Source organism: Lycorma delicatula, chromosome 6, assembly GCF_047948215.1.
Source record: "Lycorma delicatula isolate Av1 chromosome 6, ASM4794821v1, whole genome shotgun sequence".
Lineage (NCBI taxonomy): Eukaryota > Metazoa > Arthropoda > Insecta > Hemiptera > Fulgoridae > Lycorma > Lycorma delicatula.
This window is the reverse complement of record NC_134460.1, coordinates 161,866,714-161,883,599: the sequence shown is the minus strand read 5'-3', so window position 1 is coordinate 161,883,599 and position 16,886 is coordinate 161,866,714. Positions and strand designations below refer to the sequence as shown.

At 30.0% G+C, this 16,886-nt stretch overlaps 1 protein-coding gene across 6 annotated transcripts in view; it reads left to right on the top strand.

Annotated features, from left to right (window-relative positions):
* The window catches only part of LOC142326431 (protein FAM135A), a 118,537-nt gene extending 103,594 nt beyond the window's left edge, over window positions 1-14,943 (top strand). For 5 of the 6 annotated variants that reach the window (XM_075368927.1, XM_075368928.1, XM_075368925.1 and 2 more), the window contains 3 exons: window positions 3,161-3,362; window positions 11,238-11,487; window positions 14,196-14,943. In XM_075368927.1, the coding sequence (XP_075225042.1) occupies window positions 3,161-3,362; window positions 11,238-11,487; window positions 14,196-14,629 (886 nt within the window). In that variant the 3' untranslated portion in view covers window positions 14,630-14,943. Of the gene's footprint in view, window positions 1-3,160; window positions 3,363-4,768; window positions 4,979-11,237; window positions 11,488-14,195 lie in introns of those variants that run through there. The other variant, XM_075368930.1, reaches the window with a different exon arrangement.
* The last annotated feature ends 1,943 nt before the right edge of the window (window positions 14,944-16,886 follow it).

Here is a 16,886-nt window from a genome sequence, read left to right as displayed (position 1 = left end):
CACTTTATAAAAGTCAGAATGTAAATAAATGCAAATGGCAAAACAACAGTACTACCTATCGGATTTAATTTACACCACTCTCTAATCACAGTATTCGGTGGAAAATAATTTTTTAACGAAAAGTGTTGTGGCTGCAAAATCATTACAATTAATACTAAACATTAAGAAACTTACAAAACATTACGAAACCTTATAAAATTTCACCTTTAATTTTATAAAATTCAGAATGTAAATAAATCCAATTGTCAGAACAGCACTACCTATCGGATTTAATTCAAACTATTCTCTAAACACAGTAGTTCATTAAAAATACGAATTTTAATGTAATACCAACACTAAGCTACGACGCTAGTAACTGATATGCGAAAAAGCAACAAAATAAAAAAAATTCCTAGAATCCGATCGCAGCACTAACTACCGGGTTTGACTGATAAACCAAAAATTAAAAAAAAACTTTTAAAACGGGATCGCAGCTCTGCCTACCGGACCCACACGCTGCCTACTGGACCCACACGCTGCCTACCGGACCCAATTGTGAACCTTAACCATCCCAAGATCAACAACACATAAATAAATTTAAAAAACATTTTCACTTCAATACTGTACCTTACAAATTTGCACAATGTATATTTTTTAATTACACTTTAAAACATTATTTCAATAAATAATAATATAATATAATATTTCTCAATACGCGCACAATTCTAAACGTGATCGCAGTGCTGCCTACTTGTTACTTAATCAGTTGTGATTTTGTTTACATTGGCAACGGCCATACGGGCTCTTTGTGATTGGTCATTGTGTTTGACAGCGGCCATCTTGCATTGATTCGATTGGTTTTCCTTTGTTTACATTTCCATCTGATTTATTAGCCTCTTATTAAAAAACTGTTTTCTCGCGATTTTTTGTAACACAGTAATAACAAAAAATTACGAAATATTTTTCTCAATTTGATCGCAGCACCAACTTTCGGGACAAACTAAAATTAAAATAGAATATTATTGAATATTCGATACTGTGATGGTAGCACAGTCTGCCGGATCCAATGTAAAACATTCCAAAATCAACAACTACTTATAAATAAAAAATTAATTAAAAAACCATTTTCCAGTGGACCAAATTATGAATCTAAACCATTCTCGAATCCCCTTGAACACACACAAAAAATTTCATCAAAATCAGTCCAGCCGTTTAGGAGGAATTCAGTGATATACACACGCACACAAGAAATATATATATAAAGATTGTAAATACCTAAGTCTGGAGGTCCTGGGTTTGAATCCCAGTCAGGCATGGCATTTTTACATAAGCTACAAATCATTCATCTCATCTTCTGAAGCAGTACCTAATGGAGGTCCCGGAGGTTAAAAAAAAGGGTATATTGTACATGTGTGTATATGTTAATGTATATCTCTTTTTTATGGTATAGTCAGTACATTTCCAAAATCGAAAGAATAAACACGTGGTGGTGCACTTCATTAATATTACCTTTCAAAAATTATTGAATTAAAGTTATTATTTTTTTGATTAATAAAAATGTAAGTACATTAAATTCACATTTCATCATTAAATTCATCATTTAATACATGAGCAGAAATTTAATTGTCATGATAAAATTAAAAATATTAGTTATTTTAAATAAATTCATTAATTTTAAATTTGAATGCTGAACAGATTTTTAAACATATTTTTATTTGGTTAACTTTAAAAATGTTCTTTGTGGTACTTCATTATTAAATACACGGTATTAAATTAAAATTCGTTACAAATTCTGTAATTTTTTAAGGTTGTTAGCACATATTTTTTCAAGTAACTGTTACATACATTTCATATTTTCAGAATTCACCTAAATACACTATTTTTGAATCGTTATATATTTAAGAGACATAATTGCAGATGCAAGAATGCATTAATTATTAATAACAATGCTGCACGTTTATGATATTGAGATAGATTTCATCAAAAATAATTATATATAGTCAGTTTCTCAATTATATACATTGTCGTGTTCTTTACTGAAATTAATATTTTAAATATATTAATATTTAATATTTTAAATCGTTAGTTATTAAATGTTTATTTTGCTATTAATACCTTAAACTCAGATAAATTTGTTATTTTAATAGACTAATCTTAGGAGAAAATCAATATTTTTAGTATAATTTACAAAATAATTTTTATTTTCAGGATTCATCTTCTTGAAATTGCAAGCATTATGTTGCAATAAATCATAAATTATATTATAAACGGTAAAGGGATTTTAATTCATTATAAGTGCACCATTAAAACATTTCAAACTGTTGAAAACTAATTTTTTTTTTAATTTCATTGTAAGGGGTGGTTTCTAAGGGTTGAAACTTAAAACATCATAAATTATATTCCATAACATAAAAGAATATTTATTCTACATTTTTAAACATGATTTCAACCTATGAAATGTTTAAATCTATAGTTTTTGAATTTTTTTAACAAGTAGTAGTTTTCACCCCAAAAAAACAAAAAGCATGCATCAGGAGCATATAACTTTTGAAGCAGAGGGTTAGATAAGCGTAAGTATAAATTTTGATGAAAATTGATGTTGTCTGAAAGAATTTTGAGGTAATACTCTATTTTTACCATCAAATTCTGGACTATTATTTTCTGTTTAGTGTATTATCTGCATAGTTTTTGCTGGGCAGTGGTAGTGCATAGCATGCTGATTTTTATTCATCTGGTCCTGCATTCAGTTACTGCGAAAATTCATTTTATCAGCACCATTTAAACAAAGTAATATTTTTCTTTGCTTTAATCATAATTGTACATTTGTCTGTTAAAATAACATACCGTCTAAATAATAATTACACCTTTAACATTTTTAAAAATTAACATTAATAAAAAAAAAAATAATTTTAATTTATTAAATTAATAATAATTACTACATTATTATTTAGACTTAAACTATCTAAATAATAATAACATACTGTCTAAATAATTTTATCTATTTTTAAGAAACTTCTTCATTCTTATCAAACTATTAAATTATAATTAACAGATTTTTTAAAATTAATCATTCAATTTGATTAAAGTTTATTTATTTCTATTTACTATGTTTTTCATTCGACAAGTATAATTGTTTGTTATTTTAGTGCTATAATAATATTTTTTTCTTTCTTTATTTTAGCGACTTTCCAACATTAGCATCCACTCTTCCATATTTTCATATCAGTGATGAACACCGTATATTTTCTCCCGAAGGTTTACATCTTATTGTATGTGTACACGGCCTAGATGGAAATTCTGCTGATCTTAGGTTAATTAAGACTTATCTAGAATTAGGTTTACCTGGTGCTAACCTTGAATTTCTGATGTCTGAAAGAAATCAGGTATTTTATTACTTAGGCAGTATTTTATAAACATAACCTTTTGTGTGTGTGTATTGTGTGTTTGTGCGCACATGTGTGTATATTTTTTATTAGATATTTTTATATATAATTTATCAATTTAGTGTTAAGAATGTATTAAAAAAAGAAATTAAAATCTTAACAGATGTAATTATAATTACTTTTGATGATATTGGAATCTACAGGTTTTACTATCGTTATATTTGCTAGAATAGAGAAAAACAGTTTTTTTTTAATGAAAAAACTTTATTAAACTCAAAAAGTGACATTAAATAAATGAGAAATGGCAAAATAGTTGTATCCAAATACTGGTTATCACAACTTTGTATGTCGGCAGTCATTTACTGCTTGCAGATGGATTTTTTACATTTTATTTATCACGTTGACCACCTTTTACATTACTTCAGGAGTAATCCTTACGACATAGTGAATTGTTCTTTTAAACTTTTGCTACTGTTCATCTGAATCCCATTGAGCATAATCACAAATCATCATAATGGGTCTTTGTAAAACCCCGTTGAGAGACCCACTTCATCTGAAACACAATGGTTGTTAAGCTGATCTTAACAGAATCCAGTACTGCCTTGTTATCCCTATCCTGTTGGACAACTGTCTAGTTCTGCCAAGCTTCAAGATCAGCCATTATGGAAACGTGTGGAGATATATTGCATCAGTCAAACAAACTTTACAAAAAAAATTGTTATAATAGTTAAAGAACGGCCAAAAAGTACATATATGGCTCTCGTAATATGTTTTAGGTTAAAGTTGTTCATATGAAGTCATATATATTTTAAAAGTCTGTTTGACTGATGCAATATACAGTCCTGAAATTAAGTCTTTGGTAATAAACGTTAATAAAATGTTCTTGCTTTATTACATTTTGTTATTAAGTTTTACTATAAAATATGGTTTTAAATTTTGAAAATGAATTAATAATATGAATTGTTGTAGCTGTAAGATGGAGGTTCACATCTGGTTATACATACCGTAAAACTAGTATTTGAATTTGAATGCCTCTGCAGCTGAAGATTTTTTTTCAGGTTACAAAGAATGGCCTTAAACCAGTCAAGACCATTTGTTAAACTGATTTCTATCAGTTTAATGCCTGTTTTGAGGCATTAGAAATAATGAGGCGTTTAGAAAAATTGTTAAGACACCTCACTTGTAGAGAAGATCCTTTTTAAACTCTGCTTCGGTTTATTTTTTCTATCTTTATTGACATTATAATTGCCATCTTTTTGCTCGGTGATGTTTGTTCTATTGAGGCTGTTAAGAACACAATGGAGGATATTATTTTCTGATAAGTATTTTGTTGTATATTTAATATGTTGTTATCGGTTCTACTATGTCTTTTTCTTTTACAGACTATTTATCTATGTCTTTTTCAGACACACACTAAATCTGACAAAAACAACATATTAAATGAACAGATGGTACAAATCACACATTCTTTTTGATCACATTCTCCATCCCATGTTCCTAACTACCTCAAAACTGCAGCAGCACCTACATCGATGCTATTCATCTGTGCAATACAGTTTGAGAAAGAAACTGAAACAGAATTTCAAAAGGATTCTCTCCAAACAAAAAACAAACAAACTGTAAAGTAAGTCTAAATTTTAGTTTGTTTTCAAAATCTAATCAGATTCATTAGGCTGAGTAATCTTGTTTAGCCTACATTTTTTTACGTATAGAGGAAAAATAATTGCAGCTTATCAATTCATCAGGCTTTGTATGATATCAGATTTAAAAAGAGTGTTGTGATTATAAGAAGAGATTAAACAGTTTCTCAATTTAATTGATATCGTACTGAATGTAGTGAGATGATGGCTCCCTTTGCTTAAATTTGTTCACTTATTGGCAGCTTGGTGAAGTCATTCAAGCCTTCACTTCCTTATCTTCCTTAACTTTTAATAATGGCTGATATACTCTTGAGTGAATATAAGTTGTGTGCGATCAATTTATTTGGATTTTATTATGAAGATAAATCGCCTACATGAATTATAATAAAACCGATTTAAATAATAATGAATTACTATATAAAGATAGTATAAAGAAAATTCAGCTGGCCAAATACCCATTGGCAAATGTTTGTCAGAGGAAGTTGAAGTTGTATGAAGTATTGTAAATTTACAATCAAATTATATAATATTTTTACATTTCAAAATTTTTTCAAAACACTTAGAAAATAAATAAACATTAAGTTTTAAAATTATACAAAAGTATAATTAAAAGTTATACATGTAAATTTACTTTTTCAGTTAGTGAGCAAACCAAACAAAGTATATTTACAAATGAAGTAAAAATTAGTAAATATGAAACATTTATCAATAAAAATATAGATATAAATAATATTTTATTATACATATATTTCAATTTTTAATCAATTATAAAAAAAATTGTTGAAAAAATATATAAAAAAATAACTATAATTATAAAAGGAAACATAATTATAAATAATAACAGTTGTGTAAATAATTAATTATAAAAAAAATTATAATTTCAAAAACTAAAAAACAAATTAAAAAAATAAATACTCATCTGAAGCCCTATCAAAAAATATCCATTGATGAAGAATAATCACACTACATTTTATGGTGGAATATATACAGTTTTCATTATATATAAAAATATTATAGGACACATTATCAATCTAGCTATTAGTTCTAAAATAAATTTTAGAATTTCCTATTTATTTAATTATTTTTTGAAGAAATTACATAAACTACTTATATCATAACTAAAATGCTTTTAATATGTAAAGTTTTCCAAGAAAGCACAATAATAACAGAGTAACTTTAAATGTAAATGGAACAGATACGAATAACAAGTCTTATAGGCCGGAATAACAAGAGGGCTTAAATTTTAAAATTAAAAGGGAGAAACATTTATATAACCTGATAATATTCAGTTTACAATGAACAAAAATTAAAGTTATAATCTTATTAAAAAAAAAACAAAAACGAATGCTTTAATAATTAAATTCCTGAAAGAGTGAGAATCTGTATTTGCGTGTGGCCTTATAATAAAGGCTCAGATTTTTCCAGTTTTTTTTTTTTAGTTCACGTAGAGATAATATCCTTTTCTTTAAGATATTTACACCCAAACTCAGATAGAACTGGACATGTAGCCAAAAAGTGAGTCACATCTTCTCTGACATTAGAAAATGGGCATAATTTTTGTGTCGCTAGAGAATGAGCATTTATTTAGATACATTAGTTCCATTTGTGCCTTAAAGAGACAGTTTATGAGGGTAAACTCCTGGCCACTATAAATGTTGCTTCTAAAGTGAGACAATCTGGGTAAAGCATCTGTATTTGGCTGTTTATTATTATAATCTTCCTGTTCTGTAGTAAATTATCATTGACCTAGCCAGAGTCTTGGTAAGATCTACATTTTCAGTGTTTGTTGTCTTGTCATACAGTTGCACCACAGACTCAAGATTTATTAAAAATTTTTTTTAAATAAATAATTTCTTTTAACTAATTCTTTTTAAAGCTTTGCGATGTGTATAAAGTGGGTGTTAGACTGATTTTGAGGAGTTATTTGGAATATTTGCAGGAAGATGGAATACCTTCATAAGAAAAAATTAAAAATTACACTTTCATATGGCCCAGCACCCAAACCTGAGCCCCTTAACATAAATCAATTGAGAGATTGCAAGTTAATTCTGAAAAGGATATTGTTATTTAACAGTAATTATTAAAAGCAGGGCTTACCACTGATGATTTTTCTTTAAAATGTACAATCAAAGATAATATTGAGATTAAATTTATTCCCAAATTCTTGTTCTGATTGATGTAGTGATTAACAACCACTATCTCTTGAATATTAAACCATCACTTTTCAAATTTATTTTATTTACTGCCAGTTATGAACACAGCTGTTTTTTGTATCTATTCTTATTAACAATTACATTCCATTTCTGATAGAACTTTTCCAAACTTTTAATCAATTTTTAAGGTAAGTTTATCAGAGGCTAGCAAAACAATATCATCTGCATATGCTAATATTTTTATTAGCTTACCACATATATTAATTCCACCTTTAAATAGATATTATCTAAATTTTATAACAAATAACAAATAGAATTTGACTCGACAAGCGTCTATGCTTTATTCCTGTAATTGTGTCAAATAGATCTCAAATAGTCCTTGCTTACCTGACACCTTAGTAACTTCTTATTTTGATTTGGAAAACGTGTCTAATTCTGTCAATTTTTAAAAAAGGGCATGACAATATTCAATTGAATGAAACAGCGGAGAGATCAAAAGATCTTCTGCCTCTTAATACTAAGTTTTAACTTGACAATTCTCATTAAATTGAAGACATTATTGAGAGTAGAGCACGCTTATAAAAACTTGGCTTGGAATTCTTTTGACTTCATTTTGGTAGCATCATTTGTCAAGTTTATCTGGCAGGAAACCAGTAAATAATTCTTGATAAGACTGTGTTAAAAAAGATATTCCTTGATAATTGCCCTTCAACAACATTGTCCCTTTTAAAAATTGGGAAAATAATAGATCTTCTTAAGATTTTCATGGTAAGCTCTGAAGAAAATAATTGATTATTGATTTTCACCAATTTCTCTTTGAAATTATCATGTGGATTTGAAAAACTTGGAGATTCTGTCGACCAGCCTTTCCAGCTTTAACCTTTGCAAGAATCTTATACGAGTCTTGCTACACAAAAGGTGCATCCATTCTCTCATCACTAATAAAAAGTTTGGCAAAACCAATTTATTGGAGGTGATAACAGGATTTAACCATCATCCAAAATATTTTACCTGTCTTCCATAGTTTGTATTGGAACATAGAGATTGTTTCTGTTTCAAACATTGTACTGATAACCAAAAAATCTTTAATATATGTGGTTGCTTTTGTATTTATGTTTAGTCTCTAAAAATTGATCGTTAACAATATCCAAATTAACCTGTCTATACGTCAACATTCAAAAAGCCAAATTTCTTTCCTCTTGAAATATGAAAGGGAATCACTTTTGCTGGTTACAGATAGATTATATGTTACAATTATAGTGTTTTTTGAAAGTTACTTAATCATACGCTGTATTAACTGGGTAATTTAAATTCTCATATTCAGCAGTATTCCAAAACTGAATATTGAAAAATAACTGTAATTTAACTGATGCATGACCTGATTATTATTAAATAATAATAATTATTATTCGATTCCATTATTTTAAAATTCAGTTTAATTGGTAAGCGATCTGAGAATATGTTGTAGTACTGAAGGAGCCATTGTCACAGTAAATCCCTTGATTTACTTTGTTGGTTGGTGTCTGTATCCTTATACAGCCCAAAAATTTATCGTATGATTTATGAGAGCTAATAAAAGTATGTTCATCTTGATCATCTCTTGCCATATGTCCATCCATCTAGTAAACATAGCTTAAGGTCCTAGAAAATGGATAACAAAGCTTTTCCATCAGCATTAAATACTTTTTCCTTAGAATTTCTAAGTCTTCAAGTGAAGAGTATTACAGACAATATTGGAGAATACTGACATCCTCTGGGATAAGCTGTTAAATCCTGACTCTTCCATTAAAATCATTCATCAAGAAAAAATTCAATCCTCTACACCTTTAATACCAGATCATATAATTCATTAAAAACTTGAGAGTATTTGTTACAATTCAGATATACTGGAATTATACTGGTATATGTATTTATTTCGGAATATATCTGAATATAGAAGATCTCATTTGAGATTGTAAAATTTACTTATGCAAAATCTAGTGATTCTGTCAGTTTTTACTTTTTTAATATCATAAATAATGCCTTCATTCACCCATCCATAGAGGTCTTTACAGCAAGATGTCAAATTATTTTGTAATTTGGAAATTTGTTTAAAATTTTTTAATTCGTGAACAAAAATTTCAACAAATTTTTCTTAGTTAAATGGTATAAGTTCTATAATTTCTAATTTGCCTTAAAAGCAATAATAACATCTATATAATTAACTACTGATCTTTTCAGTGTTAGGTTTACCACTTATTAATTTTAGTTATATGCAATAGATGACTTTTTAGTAGATGCTAATCTACTGCAGGAACGGAAAAAGTCAGTAACATTTGCCGTCAGAGTACATTTTGTTTTATTAGCAGTTCTTTAAATTTTCTGAAGATTTTTCGCCCTTTTTCAAATTTCTTGAACACAGTTAAATCATAGATCATTGTGATAGCAGAATTTCATCTATCATTAACCAATTACTTTTAAGAAACACAATATAGTTTAATGTTTGTATGAAATCTCTTTTTTCGAGCAAAGTCTTTTTGAATGATGATTCTCATTCCTTTGTTTGAGATCCACGAAAACAAATATTTTACTATCCTTGAGCATTGAACAGTTCTTATAAGTGCAGCTTTATTTAAATTAGATACAAGGGCCAATAAAACAGGGTGACTCTTATATACAGCAACCTAATCGTCTGACAAAATTAATTTCAGAATCCTATAAGTCCATCGCTGTAACTTTATTTTGTAAATCAAAAATATATTTTCCTTTAGCTTCCTATTATTTTCAAACTCATTCTCAGAAATACTGTAGATTGTTGTTTTCCCTTGTCAATTCAGTCAATAAATCTATTTTATTTAGATAACCATAAGATTATTAATGAAGATATTCATTTTCCTTGCTTAAATCATGTATCTTTTTGTTTAGTTTCTGAAATAGAGATGAAATATTTAAAAAAGCGATTTCCTGCTTATCCGCTGTAGCGTATTCACATTAATTTTCTCTTTTAATTTTTCTAATAATTATAACTGTTTGAGATCACTAGAATTTTAATTTATAACTAACTGTTACAGCATTAAAGATTAAATAACAATAAAACAATTAATAAATGTTATCACACAAAAATAAAATCCCAAAAAGAGTGATGAATTCTGTAAATCTATCTCAAACATTTTTATGTATTTCTTATATTGACACATTGGTGTAGAAGTGAACATCTTTTCACATCAGTCAATTTTTTTACTGTAATTGCCTCACATGTTAAAGATTTAAAAGAAAAAAAGATTTAAAAGGAAAAACTTGTCTTTCATATTGTACAATCCTGCAATGTTATTCACAGTTGTTTAAATATCATGAAGTATGCAGGAAGAGGGACCCTCAGCAAGTCATACATCTGACATAAAGAAAAATTGTTTTTCCTTATGGTCAGATAACACATTTATTAAAGTAGATGTGTTACTAACACATCTACTTTAATGAGGTGATATTTTTTGATAAACATTATTATTTGGACTGAGCCACTATTATATAAAAGCCCAGTCCTTTTTGGAAGCATTGTTGAAGACAGTCGGTTCTGGGAGATTTACGGCTATTGTGTTTTTGACATACATGATGTGTTTCCATCAGATTTCAACCATTGCATTGAAATAGTGAGTGCTACTGTTATTTTTTTATCAAACTTCTAGCATCAAAATAAATAAAAAATTGTTCAAATTAGAAGACTGAGATGTAATTCAGCCATTTCAATAAATTCATTATATCATGAGATTGTAGAATTGTAAAATTTTTGAGCACTTGATTCAGGACTTTTTAGATTTTAGTCTCTTTATATTAATGTAAAATCATGTTTATGTCAAGTGAATCTGATCAGATGATGATGAGGTGTGAAAATGGATGAATGAGTTCTTATTTCAAGATTTTGATTCATGGATTTTTTACCCAGATTCTTAAACAAAGAGGGCAGTTATGTTAAGGAAGTTGCAGTTAATTTGTTTTTTTCTAACATGTAACAAGTAATTCAATAAAATTTAAGCATACGAGTAGAAAAACTTATTTTCTAACTTTTATAATTAATAAAAGTAAACTAATAATTACTTATGTTTTAGGGTGATACATTCTCAGATTTTGATACGATGACTGACCGGCTGGTTGGTGAAATACTATATCATGTGGATGCGTGTGGTCTAAATCCATCAAAAATTAGTTTTATAGGACATTCATTGGGTAATATTATAATAAGGGCTGCCATAGCAAGACCACAGATGAAACATCTTTTGCCACGGTTACACACATTTTTATCTTTATCTGGGCCACACCTGGGTACATTATATAATAATAGTGGCCTTGTCAATATGGGTGAGTGTTATATCTTTTCTTTATTCTGCAATAATTATTGTTTTTCTTTGGAAAAAAAAATGTATATAAGTGTATCTATACCGTTGGTCATTATCTCAGTTCTTCCTTGCTTGCATCTTCCTTACTTTTACTTAGTCTTTGTCTATAAGGTAAAGTCTGTAAGGTACCTCCTCATTCAAAATCAGTCTTATACAAGGTGTGACAATAAAGTAATGAGACTGATGTGAAAAAAAATGTTGCTTACCGTTTTAGTCATGTTTAGTGTTGTCTCCTTCAAAGTAGTTCCCCTCTGATTGCACTCACTTATTCCAGCGCTTCTGCTATTGATGGTAACATTTCTGGAACTCATCTTCTGTAATATCCTCCAAGACCCTCGTCACAGCTTTTTGGACATCTTGTGTTGTTTGAAAATGGTTTCCCTTGACCGCCATTTTGACTCTTGGAAATAGAAAAAAGTTGCACGGAGCGATATCTGGTGAATAAGGTGGCTGTGGTAGTACTGAAATTTGTTTTGAAGTTAAAAATTGCTTTACTGACAGAGCAGTATGGGATGGCGCATTATCGTGATGCAGAATCCAATTATCAGCAACGTTGGCACGGACACGAAGAACTCATTTACGAAGTCTTTCTAAAATTTCTTTGTAGAAATATTGGTTAACTGTTTGTCTAGGAGGCACCCACTCTTTATGAACAATTCCCTTGGAATTGAAGAAGCACACAAGCATGTATTTCACTTTTGACTTTGACATGCGAGCTGTTTTTGGTCTGGGTGTTTCCTTTGAGCATCGTTGCGAACTTTGGCATTTTGTCTCTGGATCGTATTGAAAAAACCAACCTTCATCACCAGTGATAACAAGGCTCAACAAATCTGAATTGATTTCCGTTTGCTCTAACAGATCGGCTGCCACATTTTCCTGTGTTTCTCGCTGTTGTGTGAGATTTTTGGGGACCATTTTTGTAAAAATCTTTCTCATACCAAAATCTTCAGTTAATAAATGACGAACCCTTTCTCGATTGATGTTAAGTTCTTCTGCAATCATTTTCACGGATAATCTTCGATCAGATCGTACGATTTCACACACCCTGGTCAAGTTGACATCTGTCAGTGAGGTTGATGGTCGTCCACTGCGGTCTTCATCTTCAACATTCGTTCTGCCTTCACTAAAAATTTTATGCCACCGAAAAACTTGAGCTCTTGACATAACCTCCTCTCCAAAAGCCTTCTGAAGCTTACCGTAAGTTGTTGTCGCGTTTTCACCCAGTTTAACGCAAAAAGAAGTGGCATACCGTTGCGCAATATTTTGCGGTTTCATTTCTGTGACGAGAGACACAAACACGTGTTCACTTATTACAGCACAACTCACGACTGAGCAGTTGCATCAATGTGCCGCTTGGACTAGAAGTACACATCTTGCAAAGAAAAATCAGTATCATTACTTTATTGTCGCACTTTGTATTAATACGTGAACCTGCTTTCATTCCTTAATCACCCTCTTTATTCTTCCATCCTATTCATAAATAACAGTGCTTTTAATATCTGTTTAATTTAGCTTTACACAAGGGGTGCTGAGAAGTAGGGCTTATACAAAGATAAAAATTAGTAACTGTTTCATACTGACATTTTTGTGCAACAAATCCAGTAAAGTATGTCTATTTATTGCAGCTCCTTTTAATCTGTATGTTTTAGAATAAAGTTGAGCACTTGTTGTAAGTCAGTATAATTAGAACACTACTGATTGACTAAATTTCTAACTACTTAAAATATTACTTCTTTACAAATTCATAGTTCTTCACCACAGCTTACAAGCTGTGGTGAGGAAAATTTTTGACTGGCAAAGTGATTGTTGAATAAAAAATCCACTATGCTTGAAGCTGGTTGAGTAGAATATTGAATGAACCTTTCTATGAAAAACAATTTTCTGTAACGGGTTCAGAAAATCAAATTCATTTCAATGATTGAATTAAATTAGACCGTTTCTTCCCTCAAAGATTTATCAGGGATAAGATTTGATTGGCAAAACTATAGAGTTCTCACATTATTAGTGATTTGATTCTATAAATCTTTTCATAAACCAAAGAGAATGTTGTGAATAAATCTTGAATTGTTATCGTGAAAAGAATGAACAAATCTTTGTCAATATTGTGGAGATTGGTGATAAGAATTGGGTGTACTACTATGACCTAGAAGGAAAAAAGGACAGCACCTTACATCGTCAAATCATTCCACATCCAAAAACGTTTTTTTTTTAAATTTAAAACATTTCTGTGTGACTGATTATTTGAGGTTACACATAATTTGCATCCAGCTCTGCCATTTAACTTCAATTTGGGTACCTTTAAATTTTTAATATACTTTGTAACCTCAAAAAACATGAGAATTATTTCACTACTTACAATGAGGTGAAGCCAGCAGAGCAATTGTCACATAATAATTATCCAAATTTTTCATCGATTGCATGTGAAATACTTGTCATGCAAGAAACTGTGATTATTTAAGTGTCAGAATATTGATTATTAAGTGACTACGTCAGATTAAAGCATACATTTATAATCGATTATTATTTTCTCCTTTTTTTTGTTTTCAAATATCTTTTCATTCTCAAAATAACCAAGCATTACTTTTCAGCCCGTTGTTGTACTTACCCATTTTTATGATCTAGTTTAGTTAATCTGAGTTTTTATGATATATTGTTTATTGTACTTTTTAGGTATGTGGTTCATGCAGAAGTGGAAAAAATCAGGTTCACTTTTACAACTGGCCTTAAGGGATGCGGCTGATGTCCGGCAGACATTTCTTTATAGATTAAGTCAGCGTTGTCACTTGAGCCACTTCAAACATCTTTTACTTTGTGGGTCATCTCAAGATCGTTATGTGCCATTGCATTCTGCAAGAATAGAATTATGTAAAGCTGCTGTTAAAGATATTTCAAGTCTTGGTGCTGTTTATCGTGAAATGGTCCAAAACATTCTTTATCCGATAATAGGTAAACCAGAAGTAACACTCGTTCGATACGATGTTCACCATGCTCTTCCAAACACTGCCAATTCACTGATCGGTCGTGCTGCTCATATTGCTGTACTCGATTCAGAGTTATTTATTGAAAAATTTCTTGTAGTTACTGGACTAAAATATTTCAGATAGTTTCAGATATCATTAATTTTTTTTTTTGTATTAAATTTTATCTAATCTAGTCGCACATACATTTGTAGTTAAGTAACAGTGAATTAGTGCCAGGGACCAAATGATATTCTGGCTCTGATGATGATAGACTAAAACGTGAAATGTGTTCAATAAATGATTTTATCTGAAATGAAATAAAGATTGGTATTTTTTCAAATTCTTTACTATTCATTATATTATTTTACTGTAATACTTTAATATTATAATTACATATACATTTATGAATAAAATTATGTAACTACAGAATTAAAATATATTTTATGACACAACTTCTATATCTGGTTTATAAATTAATTGACGGTAAACATCTGATTAACCATTTGTTTTTTTCTCTATTTTCCCTGTGCAATGATATTTGAGATCAATTTGGATCGTTATTCATCATTACTAATTTTGATTTGGTTATATATTAAAATGTAAAGTGAAGTTTAACTGACTTCTTTTTATCTTTATTTATAATTTTAACCTCTTTAATATACGGTTGCTTAACTGTATCATTTCTTCTGTAGACTTTTTATAGAGGTCCTACATTCTCATATATTATTTAAATGCAGGTTGCCCCATATAAACACAACCCATCTATATCAGTATGTATATTTAAATAAAAAAGGGATGTGTTAAATATTTTATTTCCAAACTTTACAGTACCTTAAATTCTAGAGCAAATGCTGGAAGCGGCATCTTCATGAGTACATGCTTCCACCTTTTTCACAATGTTAAAACAGCTCTTTGAGGTAACCCCCAGTTAAAGCTGGAGATCTTGGTGGCCATAAGCCACAACCAATAATGCAACCACCAAAGAATTCATTAATGAAATCAGAAGTTAAATGTGTGTAGTGTGATGTTGCACCACCATGTTGGAACCGTACATATAAATTTTTCTCTTTCAACAGTGCGTTGAATTAGAATAAAATATTCTGATACCTTTCTGCAGTAATGGTCCTACTCAAAAGAAAGAGAACCAATAATTTTTTTTGTAATATCGCACACCATAGCCCATTTTCTGTGTGTGCAGTTGTTTTTCATGATATGTTTGGAGATTTTCAGAGCAGTTCGAATACTACTGTTATGGCTGTAAACAGTCATAACCCTACTATTACGGCTGTAAACAGCCATAATAGTAGGCTTGGTTTCATTCTGATGAAACCACGCTTCATCTGTGAAAAAAATCAAGTCCATAACATGAATCCTCTCATGTAAAAGTCAATGAAACCAATGACAGTATTCTAGGTGTTTCTCTTTGTCTGGATCAAGAAGTCGATGAACTGCTTGAATTTGATGTGGTCATAAGTTTAATTTTTTTATCGCCTGATGAATGGTTGATTTTGGTAAATTGATCAGCTAACAAGCATCTAATTGATTTCTTTGGTGAGGTAGTTAATCGGTCTTTGATTTCAGTGACTGTGTCTGCATTCAACACTGTCATCAATCTTTTGTGTTCCTTGTTATTAATGAAACCTGTTTGTCTAAATTTAGCCACTAACCTCAAAACTGATGTCTTGTTAGGTGCTGGTTTATCATGGTACTTATGCAAAAAAATTCTTGCACTGCAACCACTTATTGTGTGTTAAAGTATGACAAAAAAATAAAAACACGTTCGTCATGTGAAAATATAATTTTTTCTCTATCAAAACACTGAGCGTTATGATAGCTTTATTATGGCTGTGGGTAGCAGTCTACTGGATCGGCAGAATGTTCACTTGTTGGGCGAGTCCATTCCAGTAAAATGTATAGAGAAGTTGGGCAGTCTATTCAAATATTGTAGAAAGCTGATAGGTAACTCAACGGGTTGGTCTAGTGTTGAACATGTCTTTGCAAATCAGCTGATTTTGAATTCGAGAGTTCCAACGTTCAAATCTTAGTAAAAGCCATATAATTTTATATGGATTTGAATACCAGATTATGGATACCGTTGTTTCTTGATGGTTGGGTTTCAATTAACCACACACACATTTCAGAAGCGGTCGAACTAAGACTGTACAAGACTACACTTCACTTGCACTCATACATATCATCCTCTGAAGTAATAGATGACAGTGATTCCCGGAGGCTAAACAAGAAAAAAAAGAAAAAAGAAGCCTGATAGGTGGGTTGCGTTTTAAATGGACGCCCTACATTTACCTCTTAGCTGTAGACTATCAACAACTTGGATCTAAGTACTGCTTCTATATAGAGTTGATTGAAAATATCAAATGAATGACTTATTTGTTTATTATTG